At 42.3% G+C, this 21668-nt stretch overlaps 1 protein-coding gene across 5 annotated transcripts in view; it reads right to left on the reverse strand.

The window, feature by feature from the left end:
• cadm1a (cell adhesion molecule 1a) overlaps positions 1 to 21668 on the reverse strand; it is a 457331-nt gene that overhangs the window by 64017 nt on the left and 371646 nt on the right. For all 5 annotated transcript variants that reach the window (XM_063011201.1, XM_063011204.1, XM_063011203.1 and 2 more), the window contains 2 exons: positions 17996 to 18086; positions 12918 to 13090 (listed from right to left, as the gene is read on the reverse strand). In XM_063011201.1, coding sequence (XP_062867271.1) covers positions 12918 to 13090; positions 17996 to 18086 — 264 coding nt within the window. The remainder of the gene's footprint in view (positions 1 to 12917; positions 13091 to 17995; positions 18087 to 21668) is intronic.

Genomic DNA, 21668 nt, shown 5'->3' on the forward strand with positions numbered 1-21668 from the left:
TGAGATGTGTGCATATCTTAGGCTTACAGTTGACAATCTGGGTGCTAGTTAATGTCTCCTTAATAGCATGTGAGTAAAATACATGCTTACAGTGTCACACCTTATAATGAACCTCAGGTGGCTCAGTAGGTAGCACTAACATGTTGGTGTTTGACATTGAACTTGAACTGATGAATAATGAGTAACCTGTATCTACCTGTCCTGTCACGAATTTAGTAGACGCTCTTATCCAGAGCGACTTACTACTCTAGTTTACGTAGACAACAGTCCAAGGATACAAATCTGCTGAAACCCTGTCAGAACAAAGTGTTTTTAAAAAAAAAGATGCTATAGAAAGTTAATAAAAAAACTTTGTAAAGAGGTGATGAAAGTCTTTCATCGTATTTTGAAGACGGTTAGAGACTCAAATGTACGAACGGACAGGAACTTCGTTCCACCATTTGGGTGCAGGTACAGAAAAGAGCCTTGATGCTCGTCTTCCTTGAGATCTGCTGGACTGATTCAAACACCCATAGATATACACTGATCAGCCATAACATTGTTTTTACAATCGCTGTCCATTTTATCAGCTCCACTTACCATATAGAAGCACTTTGTAGTTCTACAATTACTGACTGAGGTGAATCTGTTTCTCTACATACCTGCTTTCACCCTGTTCTGCAATGGTCAGGACCCCCACAGGACCACCACAGAGCAGGTATTATTTAGATGGTGGATCATTCTCAGCACTGCAGTGACACTGACATGGTGGTGGTGTGTTAGTGTGTGTTGTGCTGGTATGAGTGGATCAGACACAGCAGCGCTGCTGGAGTTTTTAAATACCGTGTCCACTCACTGTCCACTCTATTAGACACATTGTAGATGTAAAGTCATAGACAATCGCTCATCTATTGCTGCTGTTTGAGTTGATCATCTTCTAGACCTTCATCAGTGGTCACAGGATGCTGCCTACGGGGCGCTGTTGGCTGGATATTTTTGGTTGGTGGACGATTCTCAGTCCAGCAGTGACAGTGAGGTGTTTAAAAACTCCATCAGTGCAGCTGTGTCTGATCCACTCATACCAGCACAACACACACTAACACACCACCACCATGTCAGTGTCACTGCAGTGCTGAGAATGATCCACCACCTAAATAATACCTGCTCTGTAGTGGTCCTGGGAGAGTCCTGAGCTTTGAAGAACAGCATGAAAGGGGGCTAACAAAGCATGCAGAGAAACAGATGGACTACAGTCAGTAAATGTATAACTACAAGGTGCTTCTATATGGTAAGTGGAGCTGATAAAATGGACAGTGAGTGTAGAAACAAGTATAGTGGTGTGCCCCACTTTGTGCCATTCATCATAATAAAACATTTTTGAGCCATAAGAAATCCATTGAGGAACTGATAATACCAAGATTGGCAGCTTCAAAACCACTGGTTCATTGCTACCAAGGTTCTGATAAGTCATAACTCAAAGACAGGCAGGTTAATATCATATTTACAGCAGATCAGCTAGGTGTAGTAGACTACGTCATTATGTGGTCTTTAAACCTATGTTGTCAAACTATTGGCTCATAATCCATGTTTCATGTTTTTGCAATGAGCTGGTATGTGTCTACACATCCTGTAGAAAACCAGTCCGGCTTATCACACTCAGTCATTCTACAAAGGATGGTACAAACAATGGGTGTTGCTTCCTCAATTGTTCGCATATAGAACATGGAACCAATTCAGCAGCACAGGAAATCACTTGAACTGCTGATAAGGTCAATCAGCTCTGATTAGAAGCTCTGAATCCACTGGTTTATTGTTACTAATGCTGCACTATAATCTGGCCTATCAAATGATGACTCAATGACAAGGCTAATAATGAAAAAGCATATACACTAGCCTGGAAGCCTACATGTTAATAAAAGTACTGACAGGTCAGTTCCAAGAGTGGATAAGCTTGAGGTCAACATTCAGAACAAGTCAGTTCATCTCTGCACATCCTGGAAGTTAATAGTCAACAATCAGGCTCATCATACCTGCTGTCATTCCAAAGTGGATGTTACAGAAGAATGGGTGATGCCTCATCAGTTGGTTGCACAAGCGTACATGGTTCGACGTGTCATCCATCATCATTTAATATTCTTTTGAACCGAATCATCAGCACAGAAATGCACTTGAACTGCTGACAATGTCAAGCAGACTTGATTAGAAGCTCCAAATCCACTGGATCACTGGTACCAAGGTTAAGCATCCATATATTAAGTGATGACTCATTGACAATACTAATGAAGGGTAGTAGAGCGGCAAGTCAAATTTAGCAGTATAGCTACTGTGAACGTTTTGCTCATGGTTTGTTTTTGTGACGCGACAGCTTGCCGCTCTCTGTACGTTCTCGAGGAAAACAATCTAAAATTAGACTTATCATGCCTGCTGCCATTCCAAAGATGATGTTACAAAACAATGAGTGATGCCTCCTCAATCACTTGCATTTAGAACAACATGCCTAGATGTGTCATCCTTCATAATCGAACATTGTTCTGAACCAATTCACAAGCCCAAAATAATCACTTAACAGCTGATAATGTCAAGAAGCTTTGATTAACAGCTCCAGATTCACTGGATCACTGCTAATAAGGCTAAACGTCTCACTATTCTAATAATACATGATTTATTGCTGTTTCAGTGCTGAACAGTCACAATATTTTGCCTCTTTAAACAATGACTCAACAAAGTGTGAGAAATTTAGATATGTATTCTGTTAGCCTTGAGGGCTAACAAAAAAGGCTCAAACTCCTTCCAGTGCAATTCAGCCATTATAATAATATTTATTTATCAGGATTTTAAAGTCATGTTTTACACTTTGGTTACATTCATGACAGGACAGGTAGTTACTCACTACACATGATTCATCGGTTCACAAGTTTAATGTCAAACACACTGAGCCACAGTGCCGCCCCCATTATAAAAATAAATAATAATAACAACAGCTGTCAAGCTATTTTATGGTGGGGTTTCACAACAAAGTGAAGCATTCAAGACCCCAGTCATGATAGGATGGCGTTTGGACCAATTGGCTTATTACGTCATCATCCCCAAAAAGATGTTGTGGAAAACAGGTTTGTTGTTTAGTCACTTGCATATACAAACCCGATCCAATAAATGAATAAATACTAATAAAAACTAGTAATAAAAATATAAAACGCAGAAAAAGCAGAAAACTGACGAGCTTTTGTGCTCTTTTTGGTCAGCAGTGGTTTGCACCCTGCAGATCTCCCATGGATGCCATTTTCGCCCAGTGACTTTCTTATTGTGGAATCGTGTACCTTGACCTTAACTGAGGCAAGAGAGGCCTGCCGTTCTTTAGATGTTCATCAGAATTGTTTTGTGACCTTTTGGATAAGTCGTTGATGCGTTCTTGGTGAAATTTTAGTAAGCTGAATACATATATTTGCAAAAATAGAAGAAATTAGTAAGGGGGCAGCTACTTTTTCACAGCACTGCAGTTTTAGACCTAATTAAACAAAGCAGAAGCCAAATATCAATATCACCCAGAAATGCCACCTACTTCTCAAGTTCAATATCAGCTGTGGTCTGATGAGGGCACCTTTTAAATTCGACTGTTTCCAGTGCAAAGTTTAAAAGCCAGTATCTGTAGTAAGTATGAGTGTCTGGTAGTACCAGTGGCATTGGTCTCTCGGTTGACCATCGATCTCGATGATGTCAGCTGTGCATAACGATATCTCTATTAATTCAAATGTGGCTCAGCAGGCCAATCCTGGATGTGCACACCCTGGGGCAATGGGGGCAGGGAAAGGTGGCAGTTGGTGAGGCTGGTGGTGCAGCCTTGCGCTTTTCTTTCACTAGGACAATATGCTTTTGACGACCTTCTTCAAAGACCTTGACAGCTTTTTTGACTATGCCTTGCCAGGTTTGTCTATCTGCTGCACAGGTCTCTGGTTTATTGGGTGGTATGTCGGCGTATTTCAGGCTGTCCTTGATGGAGTCCTTGTAGCGTTTTCTCGGGCAACCTCTAGATCTTTGGCCTTTGGAGAGGGCGCTATACAGAACCTGCCGTGGCATGCGAGTGTCCTCCATACGGATTTAATGACCCGTCCAGCGAAGCTGGGCCTTGAGGATCAAGGACTCAATGCTGGTGGAGTTTGCTCTTTTGAGAACTTGTTGACGATGTTGACATTTTATTTTGTTTATCTCTGCTTGTTTCATCAGGACAAAGCTAAGGCATGTTCTTCATTACCACAGCATGACAGCAGTAAAAGTGTGCAGGTGCTAGACTGGTCTGCCTGCGGTCCAGACCTATCTCCCAGTGGAGACCATGCAATGGAGACCCCAGGCTGTTGAGCAGCTGAAGTGTTAAATTAAAACAAGTCCTCGTTTTTTTTAATGTGTTGCAGCAATTAAGTTTAGAAAAGGTTTATAAATACACAAAACAACGTTAATTTATCTGTAACAATAAAAACATTGTACTATTTTTATTTGACTGAATCTCACTCACTAATCCCCTCACCAACCCACTTACTGACTCATACTTACTAATCCACTTACCTACCCACTATATGACTCACTCGCACACTAACTTCACTCACGCACTAACTCACTCACTGTCTTGCTGAGTCACTTACTGAGTCACTCACTAAATGACTCACTAAGTCACTCACTAAATGACTCACCTACTGAGTCACTCACTAAATGACTCACTCGCACACTAACTTCACTCACTCACTCAATCATTCACTGTCTTACTGAGTCACTTACTGAGTCACTCACTAAATGACTCACCTACTGAGTCACTCACTAAATGACTCACTCACTTATTGATTTATGGACTTATTTATTCACACATTCACCCTCTCAGTCACTTATTGAGTAGCAGCAGTAGCTCAGCGACTAGCAATCGGAAGGTTACTGGTTCAAGCCCCACAGTTGCCAGCCTTACGTCACATTGTACTATTTTTATTTGACTAAAAGTCAGATTTGCAAATATTTTTTTAATTATTATTATTTTCCTTTGTACAAAGACAGTAAGACCTGTCGTTACCAATAATGAGAAATTGTTTAGATCTAATTTTAAAGCACCTAAACTACTAACAATGTCAAGAAGTGCTGATAAGCAGCTTAAACCCCCCCTGGTTCACTGTTTTCTAGGTTAAACTAATCTGACATACTTGAAACTTGCCAAGCTTTGGCATTTTAGCCTGTCGTATTACAGAGTGCGATACTCTAAATTTGCATTTCCAGATGGCTGATTTTTTGAAAGCTAAAGTACCGAAGCCATGTTTGACAGCAGCCAAGATGTATTGTCGAAATCTGACTTTTAAATGCAAGTGTCACAACTGCAACAAATTGCGAGGGAAATATCGGCTGTTCAAATGTAATGAAAGTGCGCAGAGCCGTAAGAATGGAGGGAGAGCGTCGGGCAGGGGAAATTTACGGCTTCATTATAATGACACAGTGATGGGATTTGGCTCACTCGGGCAGGACTGCAGATCTTGTTTTTTCCTGCGGATATTTAAGCAGTTTGTTGTTTGTAGGAGTGAAGGAGTGCACTTTCTTGTTTGCTTCAAATTAGATGCTGAACATGTGGTACAATTAGCTCAGTGAGGTAGTCTGTTATCAATCAGAGCGTTTTGTTTGTGTCACTCTGTGGCATTTACAAAGACATATGAAGCTCGTTTCTGCAACCAGGACTGTATTGTACGCAGACCAACAGTGCAAAATCCATTCCCCGTCGAGTTCGGCTGTGTCTCACATCCATGTGCGGTGATCGATTTCTCACGAGCGGTTGTGGGACGACAGAGGAAAGCACTCTAAGCGCTATAGGAAGTGTTACAGAGAGGCAGCGAGAATGAGGTCGACAAGCAGAGGAGGAAAGGCGCAATAAAAAGAGGCTGGGGCCTTCGAGGTGAAAGCTAGTCTCTATTAGGTTAGCGTTGTGCCGTAAACTAGTTACAGCCCTGTATGCTGCCTCTTATTGCCCTCCAGGACTGGGGCTCTGAAAATGTGTCTTAGAGAATGTGGTTTCCCCACTCATAACTGCTTTAGCACCAGCTCCCCTCTGAGTGTTCTTCATCACTTAGCTTCTCAGTAGTTGGGAACAAACACGTTTAGCCACATTCACCCAGGAAACCTGCACTTTGCATCTCCTACTGAAACAAGCTAAAGTGGAATTGACATCAGAAAAACTGCACTGCACTGCAGTTAGAAATGTAGCGGTAACCTGTCATTGTAGCTCCTGCTAACATCAAGTTTGGGTATTAATTATGGTTTCACCTGCATGGTAATCGATTCATTTGTTTTTCGTTTATCTTTAGACAATAGTATGGTTTAGGTATCCCAGCCAAAAGGTCACAAACTAACCCACTTACTAACTCACATACTAACTCACTCACTAACCCCCTCACCGACTCATACTTACTAATCCACTCACCCACCCACTTAATGACTCACTCGCACACTGACTTCACTCACTCACTCACTGTCTTGCTGAGTCACTTAATGAGTCACTTACTAACCCCCTCACCAACCCACTTACTGACTCATACTTACTAACCCCCTCACCAACCCACTTACTGACTCATACTTACTAACCCCCTCACCAACCCACTTACTGACTCATACTTACTAACCCCCTCACCAACCCACTTACTGACTCACTCACTCACTTTCTTAACCGCTTATCCAATTAGGGTCGCGGGGGGGCAGGGGGTGCTGGAGCCTATCCCAGCTTTTCATTGGGCGCAAGGCACACAGTAACACCCTGGGGCGCCAGTCCATCGCAGGGCAGACACACACACACACACACACATTTATTCACGTACATGGCAATTCAGTGTCTCCAATTAAACTGACTGCATGTTTGTGGACTCCCGGAGGAAACCCACACAGACACGGGGAGAACATGCAAACTCTGCACAGAAAGGACCTGGACCGCCCCACCTGGGGATCGAACCCAGGACCTTCTTGCTGTGAGGCGACAGTGCTACCCACCGAGCCACCGTGCCTCCTACCCACTTAATGACTCACTCGCACACTGTCTTCACTCACTCATTGTCTTGCTGAGTCACTCAATGAGTCACTCACAAAATGACTCACCTACTGAGTCACTCACTAAATGACTCACTCACTAAGTGATTCATTGACTTATTTATTCACACATCCACCCTATCAGTCACATACTGAGTAGCAGTGGTAGCTCAGCGGCTAGTTATCGGAAGGTTGCTGGTTCAAGCCCCACAGTTGCCAGGCTTAAGTCGCTTTGGATAAAAGCGTCAGCTAAATGCCACAAATGTAAATGTAAAGATCCTGACGATACAGTCTCTGTCTCACTCACTCACTCACTCACTCACTCACTCACATATTTACACAAAAAGGGACAATGTACCAGTTAATGTAAAAAATACAATTCCAATTAAAGAAGTCATTCACGGTTTTGTTTACTCTAAATCACCCATCTAATATCTCTACCAGACACCACAGCCTTCATGCCCTCCGGCATCAAAGAGCCTGGGCCGCCCAACAGGTCATCCCTGGACCTGTTGGTTGGCCCTCACCAAGGCTATCTGTAAGCACTGTGTGCTGTGTCAGTAACCCTGACCCTCACATGCACAAGAGTTAAGAAACAGGCACTGCCCTGCACATTTTTGAGGGTGGTCCTAAAGTTTTGGCTCATTAGTGTGTCAATACTTCAACAGTTACTGTTCTGCTAAGCTAACAAGTTTCTGAATGAATGTGTAAAAATGTGTCAACTTGCTAAACAGCCATTTTATTACGTTATTTAAATAAAAAAAGAAACAGCCACGCATTTCTGCCTTTCTTTAACCAAATTCTCTACTATGGTCGATGGCAGGCCACGGCAGCGGAGCCTGGAACATGGCAGGACTCGTGTTTGTAATAAGCAGATGTCATCATGTTAAAAGAGAAGAGCAATTATACGACTACAAAGACGTCACCGATGCTCGTCTTTATGAACGCGCATGAGCTGCTTGTTGAATACTGAAGGGTGTCAGAGCGCTCTGTTAACACACTGTCTTCAGGTGGGAGGCTGAGCGCGGATGTCAGAGGAACATGACGCAAGATTAAGCGCTGACAGGCCGGTCCCAGCTTCCAGGCTCGCCGCATTAGCAATTCTAATGCTAGGACAAGATACACGGCTGAATTACAGTACATATTAAAAACGGTGGCAGACATCAAAGCCATCGGGCGACCAGACAGGGCTTCGTTATGGCTCACGCTGATTTTAATAAGGCTGTTGATCTTGTCTCGGCCTGAGTGAGACTCGAGCATGCCGGGTGTATTTCCCTCTACGCTCTTCTACAGGCCGGGCGCTTGTGAATTCTTCACCTGCAGCGACTGCCAAGCTTCTCGTGAGAGAAAAAGTGTGAAAAGCCTGGCGCAATCACTGGCACATTCGACACCATTTTGGGATTAGATTTTGGAACAAGCCAAATCGAGCCAGATGTCTGACTATGCTACACTGAACACAGTCGCCAGTTAATAAATACATGTAGTGTTTTTATCTATGACACATTCTATTCAACTCTATATGTACATGTCATTTTCACTAAATTCCAAAATTGCTTATAGCTTTTAGTTTGCTATTTTGGCGACTGATCTGCCCTAAAAGTGGAGACAGGTTTAGCAGAGGGATGGTTGTGGCCTAGTGGTTAAGGTACTGGACTGGTAATCCAAAGATGGCTGGTTCAAGCCCCACTACTGCTAGGTTGCAAATGTTTGGCCTTTTAACAAGGCCCTTAACCCTCAATTGCTTACCGTGTTTCCCCGAAAATAAGACATCCCCTGAAAATAAGACCTAGTAGAGGTGTTGCTGAATTGCTAAATATAAGGCCTCCCCCGAAAGTAAGACCTAGCAAAGTTTTTGTTTGGACCGTACGCTGTCCCTGCTGTGCTGTACGAGTGTGCTGTGGTGAGCTCCCCCTGGTGGCCGGAATCTGTAATACCGTCCCTGCTGTACAAGTGGCTTAGTATATATATATATATATATATATACAGTATATATACAGTATATATACAGTATATAATAAATGTTCTTTTTTTTTTGTTCAACAATAAATGTGAATTCTTCTTCAAAAATAAGACATCCCCTGAAAATAAGACCTAGCGCATCTTTGGGAGCAAAAATTAATATAAGACACTGTCTTATTTGGTAGATAATATACTGTCACAGTACTGTAAGTTGCTTTGGATAAAAGCGTCTGCTAAATGCCGAAAATGTAAATGTAAACGTAATACAATTAGAACACATTAAAAAGCAAAATGAACACAGTAAATCAATGTTGACAATGTTAAAAATCACTATTACCGATGCCCAGGTGGCACAGCGGGATATTCCACTAGCACCCCAGCGCCGAGATTCTGAACTCCTCGGTTTGAAACTCGGCGTTGCCAGCGGTCGGCTGGGTGTCATCTAGTGGGCATAATTGGCAATGCCTGCAGCAGACACTAATTGGCCACCGAGTCTGCTAGGGTGGGATGACCGGACTATGTGGGTGCGGTCTTCAAACACTGTGCAAGGACCCTGATTAGCAGATACAGGCATGGGCGAAAAAAAGGATCCGCTAAGGTCTGCGAACAGGTCAGCAATATACCCTGCTCGAATGCAACTAAGGATCCCCAGCAGTGCAAGACAAACTGACTACGCTAAACCAGGAGAAAATGGGAGAAAATGCATTAATAAATAAATAAATTAAAAAAAAAAAAATCACTCCTGCCACCCTGCCACTCTACACCACCCACCCTACCCTGCCTGCACTCTCTAACATTATTCACCTATTACTTTGTATAATCCACAGAAAGTATTTAAACTTACCCACTTTCACCACCTGGACTTCTCGCAACTTCACTTTTTTAGCGCCCTTCCTTTTATTAGGTGGATAACTTAAGTAATTTAAGTAAATACAGTAGGTTTACAGACTTGAATCAGACATGGTGACACCAAAACTACATTCCAGCTGTAAGGTGTGGTGAAGGGAGCATCACGGCTTAAAGCTGTTTGCTGCCTCAGGACTTGGACAGCCTTTAATAATGGAGGAAAAACCGCTTAATCTGGGAATCAAACCCAGGATCTTCTCGCTGTAAGGTAACAGTGCTACCAACCAAGCCACAGTGCCGCCCTACCTTGAGAATAAGTAGAAAACTGCACAAACTTCATCTGCTGCCAAGTGACTGTCGTACTTCCTTCCTCATAACAAACATTATATCTGAAGCCTAATAGAAGGGTGATGCAACATGACAGTGAGCTAAAACACACAAACAACAGAAATGGCCAAATAAGAGTCCTAAGTTTAGTTCTAAATAAGATGCTGGAGCAGTTTTGAAGGGGTTGTTTGGCAAAGAAATCCCAAAATAGACTGAAATGTCTTGTATAAGTCTGATCAGCATCTACAGGAAACATGAATTAATTAACCTTAATTAAAGGGTGTCCTCTTCTTCATCTTTCAGCTGCTCCCATTAGGAGTCACCACATGAGATCATTTCTCCCTTTCCTTATCTTGCCCTGTCCGGAACATCCTGCTCACACCAAACATCTGCATGTCCTCCCTCAGTGCATCTGTAAACCTCCTCTTTGGCGACTCCATCATCGTCATCCTTCTCCCCATATAACTCTCATCTCTCCTCTGCACATGCTCAGACAGTTTCAATCTCTCCTCCCTAACTGTTTCTGAAACATCCTACCTGCGCTGTTCCTCTAATAAAATCGTTCTTAGTCTTGTCCATCCTAGTCACTGCAAATGAGAATTGCAACATCTTTATCTCTACCAACTGCAGCTCCATCTCTGGTCTTTTGGTCAGTGCCACCACTTCCAAGCTGTACAACATAGCAGGCCTCACTACTTTCCCACCCCACCCTTCCTGCACTCTCTAACATTATTTACCTCTCTACCACACCCTTTATTACTTTGTACACTCTGTGGAAAGTATTAAAAGTCATCTACTTTTACCACCTCAACTTTTTGCTTCTTCACTTTCCAGCGACCTTAGTGCGTCTGTAAACCTCCTCTTTGGTGGCTCCATTATCATCGTCCCTTTCCCTATATAACTCTCATCCCTCCTCTGCACATGCTCAGTTTCAATCTCTCCTCCCTAACTGTCCCTAAAACATCCTACCTGCAACGTCCCTCTAATAAAATCGTTTCTAGTCTTGTCCATCCTCATCACAGCAAATGAGAATTGCAGCATCTTTATCTCCACCACCTCCAGCTCCATGTCTGGTCTTTTGGTCAGAGTCACCACTTCCAAAAAAGTAAGTACCCTTCTATCACAAATGACTTCTGCCCCTCTACACCATGCCTGCACTCTGTAACATTGTTCACCTCTCTTTCACACCCTTTAATATTCAATAATTCAATTTCATTGAATTCATTCCCCTCTGGATCTATCTATCTATCTATCTATCTATCTATCTATCTATCTATCTATCTATCTATCCATCCATCCATCCATCCATCCATCCATCCATCCATCCATCCATCCATCCATCCATCCATCCATCCATCCATCCATCTATCCTTTATTACTTCCTATACTCCACGGCAAGTATTAAAACTCATCCACTTTCACTTCCTCAACTTCTCGCATTTTCACTTTTCAGTGACCTTCCTTTCATTAGGCAGATAAACTTGAGTAATTTAAGTAAATCCAGTAAGTTTACAGAGTTTTTTGCGACTGTACATTTTCTAAATAACAGTAAATTTAAAACAGGAAAATACATTAAATAAAGCTTACAAATACAAATTACAATCCAGGGTTGTTTGTAATAATGTAGGCATGCAGTTTGTACTCTATTATTTGCAAATAACATTAGCCTCGTAAAGCCTTGAAGCTTGTGAAGGAGTAAAGCAAAGAAAGTGCGAAGAACGAAGTAAAGAAAGGAATTTCACAAACCACCCAATAAAAGTCTGTTTTTTTTTAAATATTATTACGATTTTAAGGTCATGCTTTACACTTTGGTTCCACTCATGACAGGACAGCTAGTTACAGGTCATACAAGATTCATTAGTTCCAGTTTAATGTCAAATACTGTCACGGCCACCGTGGAAGGAAAACCCACACAGACACGTGGAGAACATCCAAACTCCACACAGAAAGGACCCACAGGGCTTAATCTGGGAATCAAACCCAGGACCTTCTCGCTGTGAGGTGACAGTGCTACCAACCAAGCCACAGTGCCGCCCTACCTTGAGAATAAGTAGAAAACTGCACAAACTTCATCTGCTGCCAAGTGACTGTCGTACTTCCTTCCTCATAACAAACATTAGGATTTTAAGGTCACGTTTTACACTTTGGTTCCACTTATGACAGGACAGCTAGTTACAGGTTATATAAGATTCATTAGTTCCAGTTTAATGTCAAACAGTCACGGCCACCGGGGAGGAAACCCTCACAGACACGGGGAGAGCATCCAAACAAATGACAGTGCTACCAACCAAGCCACAGTCCCACCCTACCTTAAGGATAAGTGGAAAACCGCACAAACTTCAACTGCTGCCAAGTGATTGTCGTACTTCCTTCCTCATAACAGTTATTATTATAAAAATGTAGGCAAACTAAATAAATGCAGAAAAGAATGAACAGCTGCAGATGGTCTCTGATAAGTGTGCCACTTTTCCCTTTTTTTTTGTAACCAGCACAGCTGTGTGTGGTAAATACTGCTATAGCTCACCACTTAATGACTCTCTGCAAAACACAAATCCTTTTAAATTGAGGTCGATTATTGCAATCTAAATACAGATGTGAGTCATTTCTCCACAGGCTTAGCGCAGACTGAGCTCAGAGAGAAACACCACCAGATTGCAGTGTGATATCCTAAAGAGAAGGAAATGTCACTGAGATCACATTTATTGACCTGCGTTCGGGAGGAGTGACGGTTAGTCGGGGTGAGGGAGGTGTGCCGAGCTTCGAGGACTCACCGTACACGTAGAGGGTGTAATCGTCGAAGGATTCACCCACCGAGTTGGAGGCCACGCAGCGGTAAGTACCGTTGTAGGATTTGTTGAGATTTTCAATGTAGAGATCTGCGCCGGAGATAACGGCGTGTGATGGCACGTCGTCGTCCACCTTTATCCAGTTCACCTGCTGAGGTCTGAGGAGAACAAACCCGATTAATGGATACAGTGACTGAGGGTTGGTAGCACATATTTTACTTCTTTTTGTGGCGGCTCCTGTATTCCTCCTATATTTAGGTGTTGCCATAGCAGATCATTTTGATGTGGTACCTTTTTTTGCCAGATGCCCTTTCCAACACAACCCTCCTTTTTGTTAAGTGCACATCCCATTGGCTAGGCTGTTTGGTCACCCTTCCTTCCCAGACATAGCCAGTCATGTCTGTGTGGATGGCCGACTGGCCAATTGCACCACTAAGATTCAAACACTGGATCTCAGTGGTGGTGGGCTAGCACTTTTTACTGCTGTGCCATCTGAGCGCCTGATGGTAACACATACTTTAATGAAATAATACTTAAAGTAATTATGTTGGCCGCTCAGGTGGCGCAGCCGTAAAATACGCTAGCACATCAGAGCTGGGTTTTTGAATACATCGTATGTGGAGGGTTGAATCAGTGGAGGATGCAATCAGGGTAATTGGATATGACTAGATTAGAGGAGAAAATTGGGGGGAAAAGGTTGAAAAAATAGAAAATTAAAAAAAAAGTAATTACGTTGATTGTTGGTTTAATTAATTGTACAACTAAAGAAAGTTCACTGGTCCAAAAGTGACCAGCATATCGTCGCTGTCCGATAAAAAACATGTATCTCCACTTTTAGTGGTTTTCACCTTATTACATGTGTTGACTGTGGGTATAAATCTGGCAGCGAATATAAAAATGACCAATGAAAAAAATTACCAACTGCTACTCTTTTATTCTGTGCAATAACTCAGTATTTAACACCAGGCATTTTATTTTATTTATTACTTCACCGGTGGCATGTTTACAGTAACACGGTGCAATAACAATTACCTCAGTGCAATATTTTTTGACTTAATGTGTATATATATATATATATATATATATATTTTTTTTTTTTTTACTTTACTTAACATGTATTTTATGTCTGTCTACAATGTCTGTGCAATATTTTTTACTTAACGTATATATTTTTTAAATAACATATTTTTTTAAACTTAACGTATATTTTGTCTTGTATATGCTCTTGTTATGCACATTGGAGCTTGGAGCAATCTCGTTCAGCTGTGTACTCCTAGTTGTATAGTGTGAATGACAATAAAGTTCACTTTGACTTTGAAAAGATGAAAAATCACGCAATCTCTTTAACGAGTATCTCCATTGGCTGCTAGACCTGTCCATCAAAACCGCATATCTCCTCCTTCTTCCCTCCGGTACTGTTTGAGAAAGAAGCAAAACTTGTTTGCTGTGTGATGTTTCATCTCTACAGTTTATTCAGGTTATTCAATTACATGGTTGTAAACATGATTTATATTTGTGATAGGTAGTTAGGGTAGTTTTTTTAAAAACACATTTGTAACTGATATTTATATGGACTACGCGTTTACATGGACTGTATTTATTAACACAATTGAACATTTTTGTAGCTACAGCCAATAACTTTATTTACTAAGTAAAGATATTGTCTGGTAACTTGACTGTTTCAGGTATTTATAGGTTTTAAATGGTAATTTAGAACAGTTTTTCCCAGTCATGTTTCTGCACAACACAGTATTAAAAGGTTTTCTTAATAGATCTATGAAATAATCGTATGTGTTTTGGTGCTTTATTGATGCAAAATATTAGATCAAAATATTTAAAAGAAGCATGATTTCTTTTTTTTTTTTTTAATATATTTTCTTTATGCATTTTCTCCCCTTTTTCTCCCTTGTTGGCGCGTCCAATTGCCCGATCGCGTCATGCTTCCTCTCCACCAATGCCAATCCTCGCTCTGATTGAGGAGAACGAAGGTAACCCACACCCTCTGACACGTGGGCAGCATGCCGTATGCATTTTATCACCTGCACTTTGACGAGTGCAGTGCAGCTCAGCGTTGTGTACGGAGAGACACACCCTGACAGCACTCGTTTCTCATCTCTGTGCAGGCGCCATCAATTAGCCAGCAGATCGTAATTGCACTAGTCATGGGTAAGAGACCCTATCCGGCTTAATCCCGCATTTTCACCGCTGCGCCACTTGAGCGGCAAAAAGCATGATTTCTGAGTGAGTCAGATAACTTATGAAACATATGAAACCGACGGACTGACGACCTGATAAAGATATATTTTTATTTCTGTGCTGAATTGTATCTAAATTGTATCTGTGGTTTGTTTGCACCGGTACTGTCAAGTTTTTAACTTCTAAAAAGTTGCGTTTTTGGAGATACAGTTTAGGTGATGCAAAAAATATAACTAACATTTATAATGTACAGAACAGCAGAAAGAAGGGTCATCGTTATTTATTTATTTATTTTGCTGCTAAAAGCATTAATCCATTGCTCTTCTAAAAGCGCCTGTAAACTGGAAGCACAAAAGCTTTTTTCAGTTTCACAGCGATGGGCAGCCTGAACTAAAGCCACTAAAAGCCTATAGACTACTTCGCAAGGTTCGGTGTAAGCGCAGCAGCCTAGTTATTTCCCGGGAGCTTCTAAGAAGGTTTTTCTTGTTGTTTTATCCCAGCACCGATGTTTAAACTAGTTCTATTTGAAAACACAGAAAGAGAAGCCGAGGGAACGGGCGGAGAGGGGGCCGTGGGTTTCAAACCAAAAGATCGGTTTAAGTTCAATAACAGTTGATCTTCAGCTTCTACGGGGAACAGACATTTCGTGACGAGTGCCAAGTGAATTCCGTGCGGGTTGGATCTGGGAGGGTGTGAATCAGAGTTTAAATACACATGCGTGGCATAAAGATGCAGGCGGGAGAGAAATGGCCTAGAAAAAGTAAAAAGAAGAAGAAGGAGAAAAAAGAGTAGGGACAGGGAGTGAAGGAGCTGCAGAGAACTCGGGGTTAGAGCCGGAATACAAATGGGACCGAGCAGCAAGCTTAACGTTATACGACATTAATAACTGCGGTCAGTTTTTCAATTTTTAATAAAATACTTTCCATTTTCATCTCAGTGTAATAATGTTTTTTCATCTTTATCATATGAACGGGGGTGAAGTCTTGGACACATACGCAGTGTCATGACATCCAGTATTTTATTATTATACCCTAAAGATGCTGCAGGATGTGAGACAATGTTTTACAGGGCAGAAGTAACTAGACCAAGATACACAATCCATGATTGATGACGATGATCATTTGGCTTCAGCCTTCCTCTTCAATATGCACATGCTAATCACAGTTAGGCTCAGAGCTTCAGCTCCCCGGGGCTGATTAACATACAATTACTAGGCACCAACAGGTGCAGCCTGCTCGAGTCTGTCTCTACATTCACATTCATGCAGCATCTTAAAGACAGTACAGGAACTGGCTTTATTTATTTAGGAACAATGCAGGGGGGCAGCATATACCCATGGTTCACCTCCCGTTTCTCACTTACTTTGAATTATTATCATAAAGGATCTATTACCCATTCATGAACGCCTTTATATCAATTCCTTTATATCAAATCAACAAGTTATGTTTGGTCCATTTACATCTAGGATGCGGTTATGTCCTATGTGGTATATACCCCGGTATATACCCCTTTTTCTCCCAATTTAGCATAGCCAACCACTGCTGGGGACCCGTAATATCTTTATAACACATAACACATAGGGTGGAGCCTATCCCAGCTTTTCAATGGGCACAAGGCACACAGTAACACCCTGGACGGGGCGCCAGTCCATCACAGGACATACACACACACACCCATTCACCTATAGGGCAATTCAGTGTCTCCAATTAACCTGACTGCATGTTTTTGGACTGTGGGAGGAAACCGAAGCTCCCAGAGGAAACCCACGCAGACATGGGGAGAACATGCAAACTCTGCACAAAAATGACCCGGACCGCCCCACCTGGGGATCGAACCCAGGACCTTCTTGCTGTGAGGTGACAGTGCTACCCACCATGCCACCCTAACACATAACACATATTACCCATCCATGAACTGTACATTCAAATTACTTTATATTAAATCAACAACCTATGTTTGGTCCATGTGCATCTAGGATGCGGTTATGTCCTAATGTTGTTTTTTGCATTTTACCACTTTTTCTCCCAATTTAGTGCAGCCAATTCACTGCTGGGGACCCCGACGGCATCCAAGGGGGTGTTCATTTTTCTAGACACACACTCTCTTTAATGCGTGTGCAGTCCACCAAGCCCTTCTTATTCACCTATACTTCAGTGGATTTGTGTGTGAGGTCGGCTTTGTGTATGAAGAGCCACGCCCAGCTCTCTGCGCTCCTCCACTTTCTGTACAGGTGCCCTGGGCAACCAAGGTCCTTACACAGAGTTGATAACCCCACCCCTTAATCCGGTCTTTTACACTAGGCAGACTGAAGGCCAATTGTGCCTGTTAGAGGGCGCCCAGCTGACCGGTAGCAGAGCCGAGATTCCAACCAGGGAGCTCAGAATCTCAGCGCTGGTGTGCAAGCGAATTATCCCGCTGTGCCACCTAGATAATGCTTATTATTAAAGATGGAGCTTTGGCCAATTGGAGCTTATCTCTCCCTCTCTCTCTCTTCACTGATGCCACCCCATCACTGATTGAGGAGGGCTGAGGTCTAACAGAGCGCAGTATCACCCATGCAGGCGTCTCAACCGGTCAGCAGAGGTTGTAATTGCCCCAGTGACGAGGAACCCTGTTTCAGCCACTGTTCCTTCCGTGTGTCTGTGTAGGCGCTTGGCGGACTGAGGCTGATACTGGTTGCTCATTTACTTGCTATGGCCAGCAGAGGTCATAATTACAGCAGTTATGAGGAACTCCTATGGGCTCCTATAGAAGAGCCAACCAATGTCTCAGCTTCATTTATTATTTACTTATAATGCTATTAATAGAAGAGCTAATAATATAGTGATTATATAATATAATAAACAAAGAATAAAAAAAACTCTTACTGTGGTTTGCCTTTGGCCCTGCATGTCAGCTCCAGGTTCTCTCCCTCTCTGGTCAGGCCTTTCGGAAACTCAATCTTCACCTCTGGTTTATCTGTTAATAAAAAAAAACAACAAACATTTTAACAGCACTGGTTATGTTTAAAACTTTTTTTTTTAATTGTCCAGCCTGATTCACACCTGACTGCAAGGCCTGCTTTGGTTGGCACAACGAATTTGGCAACAACAGAAGAGGTGACGCCAGCAGTTGTGCCAGCTGACAATACCCCTGTCCAGTTTGTTAACAGTCAGTGCTGACCTTTACGCTCCACCACTATTGTCCTTTCCCTCATCTATTAAAGTCTGTGGCCAGCGTGGGTACGCCGCTCTCCTGTGGCTGGCGACAGCTAGCCTGTCGGGTCCTTTAAAAGGCCCGTGTCAGCCATGCTTCTCTGTCATGGTCACTGCATTCAACATGAAAAGTACATTTCTTCCTGGCCGGGGTAACTTTCTCCTTTCCAAATCCGACTGGGATTAGGTTTCTTGCTGCCTGTGTACTGGATACAGACGCTCTGATATTCATGAAGACGTCTGACAAGCACAAGCAACACTTAGCATCTCACAAACAATGACATCATGTGTATAAGGTCATGAATGCCACCCAGGACAGTAATGCAGGATGATCACGATGCCAGATCTAAATAACAACACCCCTGTTTCCCAGAAGCGACAGGTTTAGGTGTTCAAAATGATTCCAGTCCTCCCAAACTGCCCGCCTAATCAACATACCATTAGGACTAAAATAAAATCCACGCTGGTAATCTTTTTTTTTGCTAGATGCTAATAAAGGCATTAACATTTGGCAGAGTGGAGAAGTGTGCTTCTGCTGTCTCTAAATTTACTTTTTAGGTAGGTAAACACTAATAAGCACCCCCCATTGGTCCATTTCAGCAGGTAGTGCTTGTATGGGAAGGACACGAGGTGCTGAAAGGAGAAAGCAGCCTCTGTGTTTACATAGTGCTAATGAGAGCGCAGGGAGAGAACATAAGAAAGAGAATAAGAAACAAAAAGGAGCTTTTCTTTGCCTTTCATTAAGCAGGAAAAGATCAAGGGATCAGTAGTTAGACAGGGACAAAGGACGAGGAACCCAGCTGAGAACTGGGGTCTAGGAGAATAATAAGAGTAATGAGCAGTTCGGACACCTTCACTATTTCTTCACTCTTTTACCAGTAATTGTGGAGACGTTAATGAAAAGATCATCAGTGTCCTTCTGCATTTTCTTATCAGTAATAAATCTGAGATGAGTGTAACTTCCACCTGCACACATGCAATAATGATCTAAATCTACTTCTAAATGTTTTAAGAGCACTGTGACATGACCGACAGCATTACTAAAGCCAGTAATGCCAAATTCACACTACACGATTTTCGCCCTGATTTTCGCTCGCCGACTGGTCGGTGCTAGATTTGCTGGCTTGGGAGCAACCCTGCGTTTGCTTGGCAATCGAAACTAGGCTCTCGATCACTATGTGTGAACTACTCAACAACTCGAGCCGAGCGGCTCACCGAGTGTCAAATATCTGGATCTGAGTTGCCCGACTGGCGATGGGTGCTATGTCGAACAGCCAATGAGAACGCAAAATACGGTGTGAGGGGAAACGCAGGGGAGGAGTTGTAAAAAGGTGGGACAGGGGGACAATCTAGTTTATATCAGAATATATCAGCATACACACAAGTTTTATACAGTATTTCTGACCTTATCGTTCTCTACAAAACAAAAATATTTATTAATCTCCAACTCACTACAGAACAATCCAAGCTGGTCGTGTAGCCAAATCCACTCAGATTTATTTATTTTTTCTCCTTGATTTTACGCTGCACATCAGCGCACAAACTTTGATCGCTCGCTACTTGTTGACGTGCATTTTTGGACACGGTATCATTAAACCCCTCGTCACTTCTTGCATGACAGAATGTAGTTCGAGAGACCAGAGAAGCTCACCTGCGATTCCAGTTGGTGATAGATGGTGTAGTGTGAAACCCCCTATCGTCGATCAGTCGTGTAGTGTGTAAGCCACACCGACTTGAAAGACTCCCGATTACAAGAGATCCAGTCGTGTAGTGTGAACTGTTCAGCGACCTGATGACTTGGAAAGTCGTGTAGTGTGAAGTATTGGCATAAGTATTTAATCACGTCTGACTGGTACAACACTCTATGGTCGCCTTATCGTCTGGAGCTCAAGAAAGCAAGTCTTGAGAAACCACAAGCCATCCATGGCCAAAAGCTGGGAGCTGGCTTGTTCTACTCTTTAGGTATTTAGCACCTTTTTTCAGGTGCAACGGGAAGCCCATAGCCTGCAGTGGCTGGCTTCATTCTCAGATAAAGCATATGTTAGCCCTCACCCACTCTAGTGATCAGACATGATAGGAGAGGTAATTTGGCTAATAAATAATATAGGGCAACGTCTTAATTAGTAAACAAATGCAGTAAGAATTCCCTCTTCCCCTCTAAAAACTATTTTTGGCTGCGGTGCAATTATCTCCCCAAAGTCTTTTATTATTTACAGGCTCACATTTGCACTGGCGGTTTGACCGGCTCCTGCTGTAACACTAGTAGGTTGTTTGAGTCCTGCAGTACTGCATCGCTCTACATAAAACTACGAAATGACCCAAAAATAAATATACAGTGACCAGAAAAAAATCTGATACTATGACCATTGGAGAAACTCTATGGAAACTCATTGGATGGACTCTATGCAGACAATAACTATTTGAGAACTGGGCACATGGAGCTGTACACCCCACTCTGCTGCTTTAAAAATATTTAAAAAATGTTTTGAAAGTAATGTTCACATTAGATAACAACATTTCTATCTACACTGAACCATCAGGAATGTATAAAGCATCTGAGATGAGAATCAAAACCTTTGAGGTCCTGGTTCTCTCATGGAAATGAAGACAACGGTGGTGGTGTTGGGCACAGGAGTTAAACCTCCAAGCCCAGAGAAGTCGACGCCGCTTCTGGACATGGTTAACATAAGGCTTTTTTTTTGCACAGTAAAGTATTAAGTGGCATTTGTGCATGTAACTCTGTATTGTAGTGCTTGACAAAGGTTTGTTAAAGTAATCCCTCACCCATGTGGTTATATCAGCTATTGTTGAGTGCGGTTCGAAGATCACGGGGGTTCAGCTTAAGCTTGCACCCTTGGCCTTTATGCACTGAAATTCCTCCTGATTCCTTGAATGGTTTAATGATATTATGCACTGTAGAGGGAGAAATATGCAAATCCCTTCCAATCTTTCTTTGAGGTACATTGTTTTTAAACATTTCAATCATTTTGTTGACAAACTGGAGATCCTCTGATCATCTTTTCTCATGAAAGACTCAATCAAAGCCTTTCCTGGATGCTGCTTTTGTACCAACCCATGATCACAACAATCACCTGTTGACATCACCTGTTTAAAATCGCATCATTATTTAGTTTTTTCACCCAATTACTAGCCCTAAACTGCCCCTGTCCCAACTTTTTTTGGAATGTGTTGCAGGCATGAAATGCATGAATGGATGTTTATTAACAAATGAAATGAAGTTGAGCAGATAAAACATGAAATATCTCAGGTTTATCCTGTCTGCAATCAAATAAAAGTCAAAGTAAATGTAAGGAAATCTGTGTTTTTATTTTATTTGCATTTTCCC

The sequence above is a fragment of the Trichomycterus rosablanca genome, chromosome 16 (genome assembly GCF_030014385.1).
Source record: "Trichomycterus rosablanca isolate fTriRos1 chromosome 16, fTriRos1.hap1, whole genome shotgun sequence".
Classification (NCBI taxonomy): domain Eukaryota; kingdom Metazoa; phylum Chordata; class Actinopteri; order Siluriformes; family Trichomycteridae; genus Trichomycterus; species Trichomycterus rosablanca.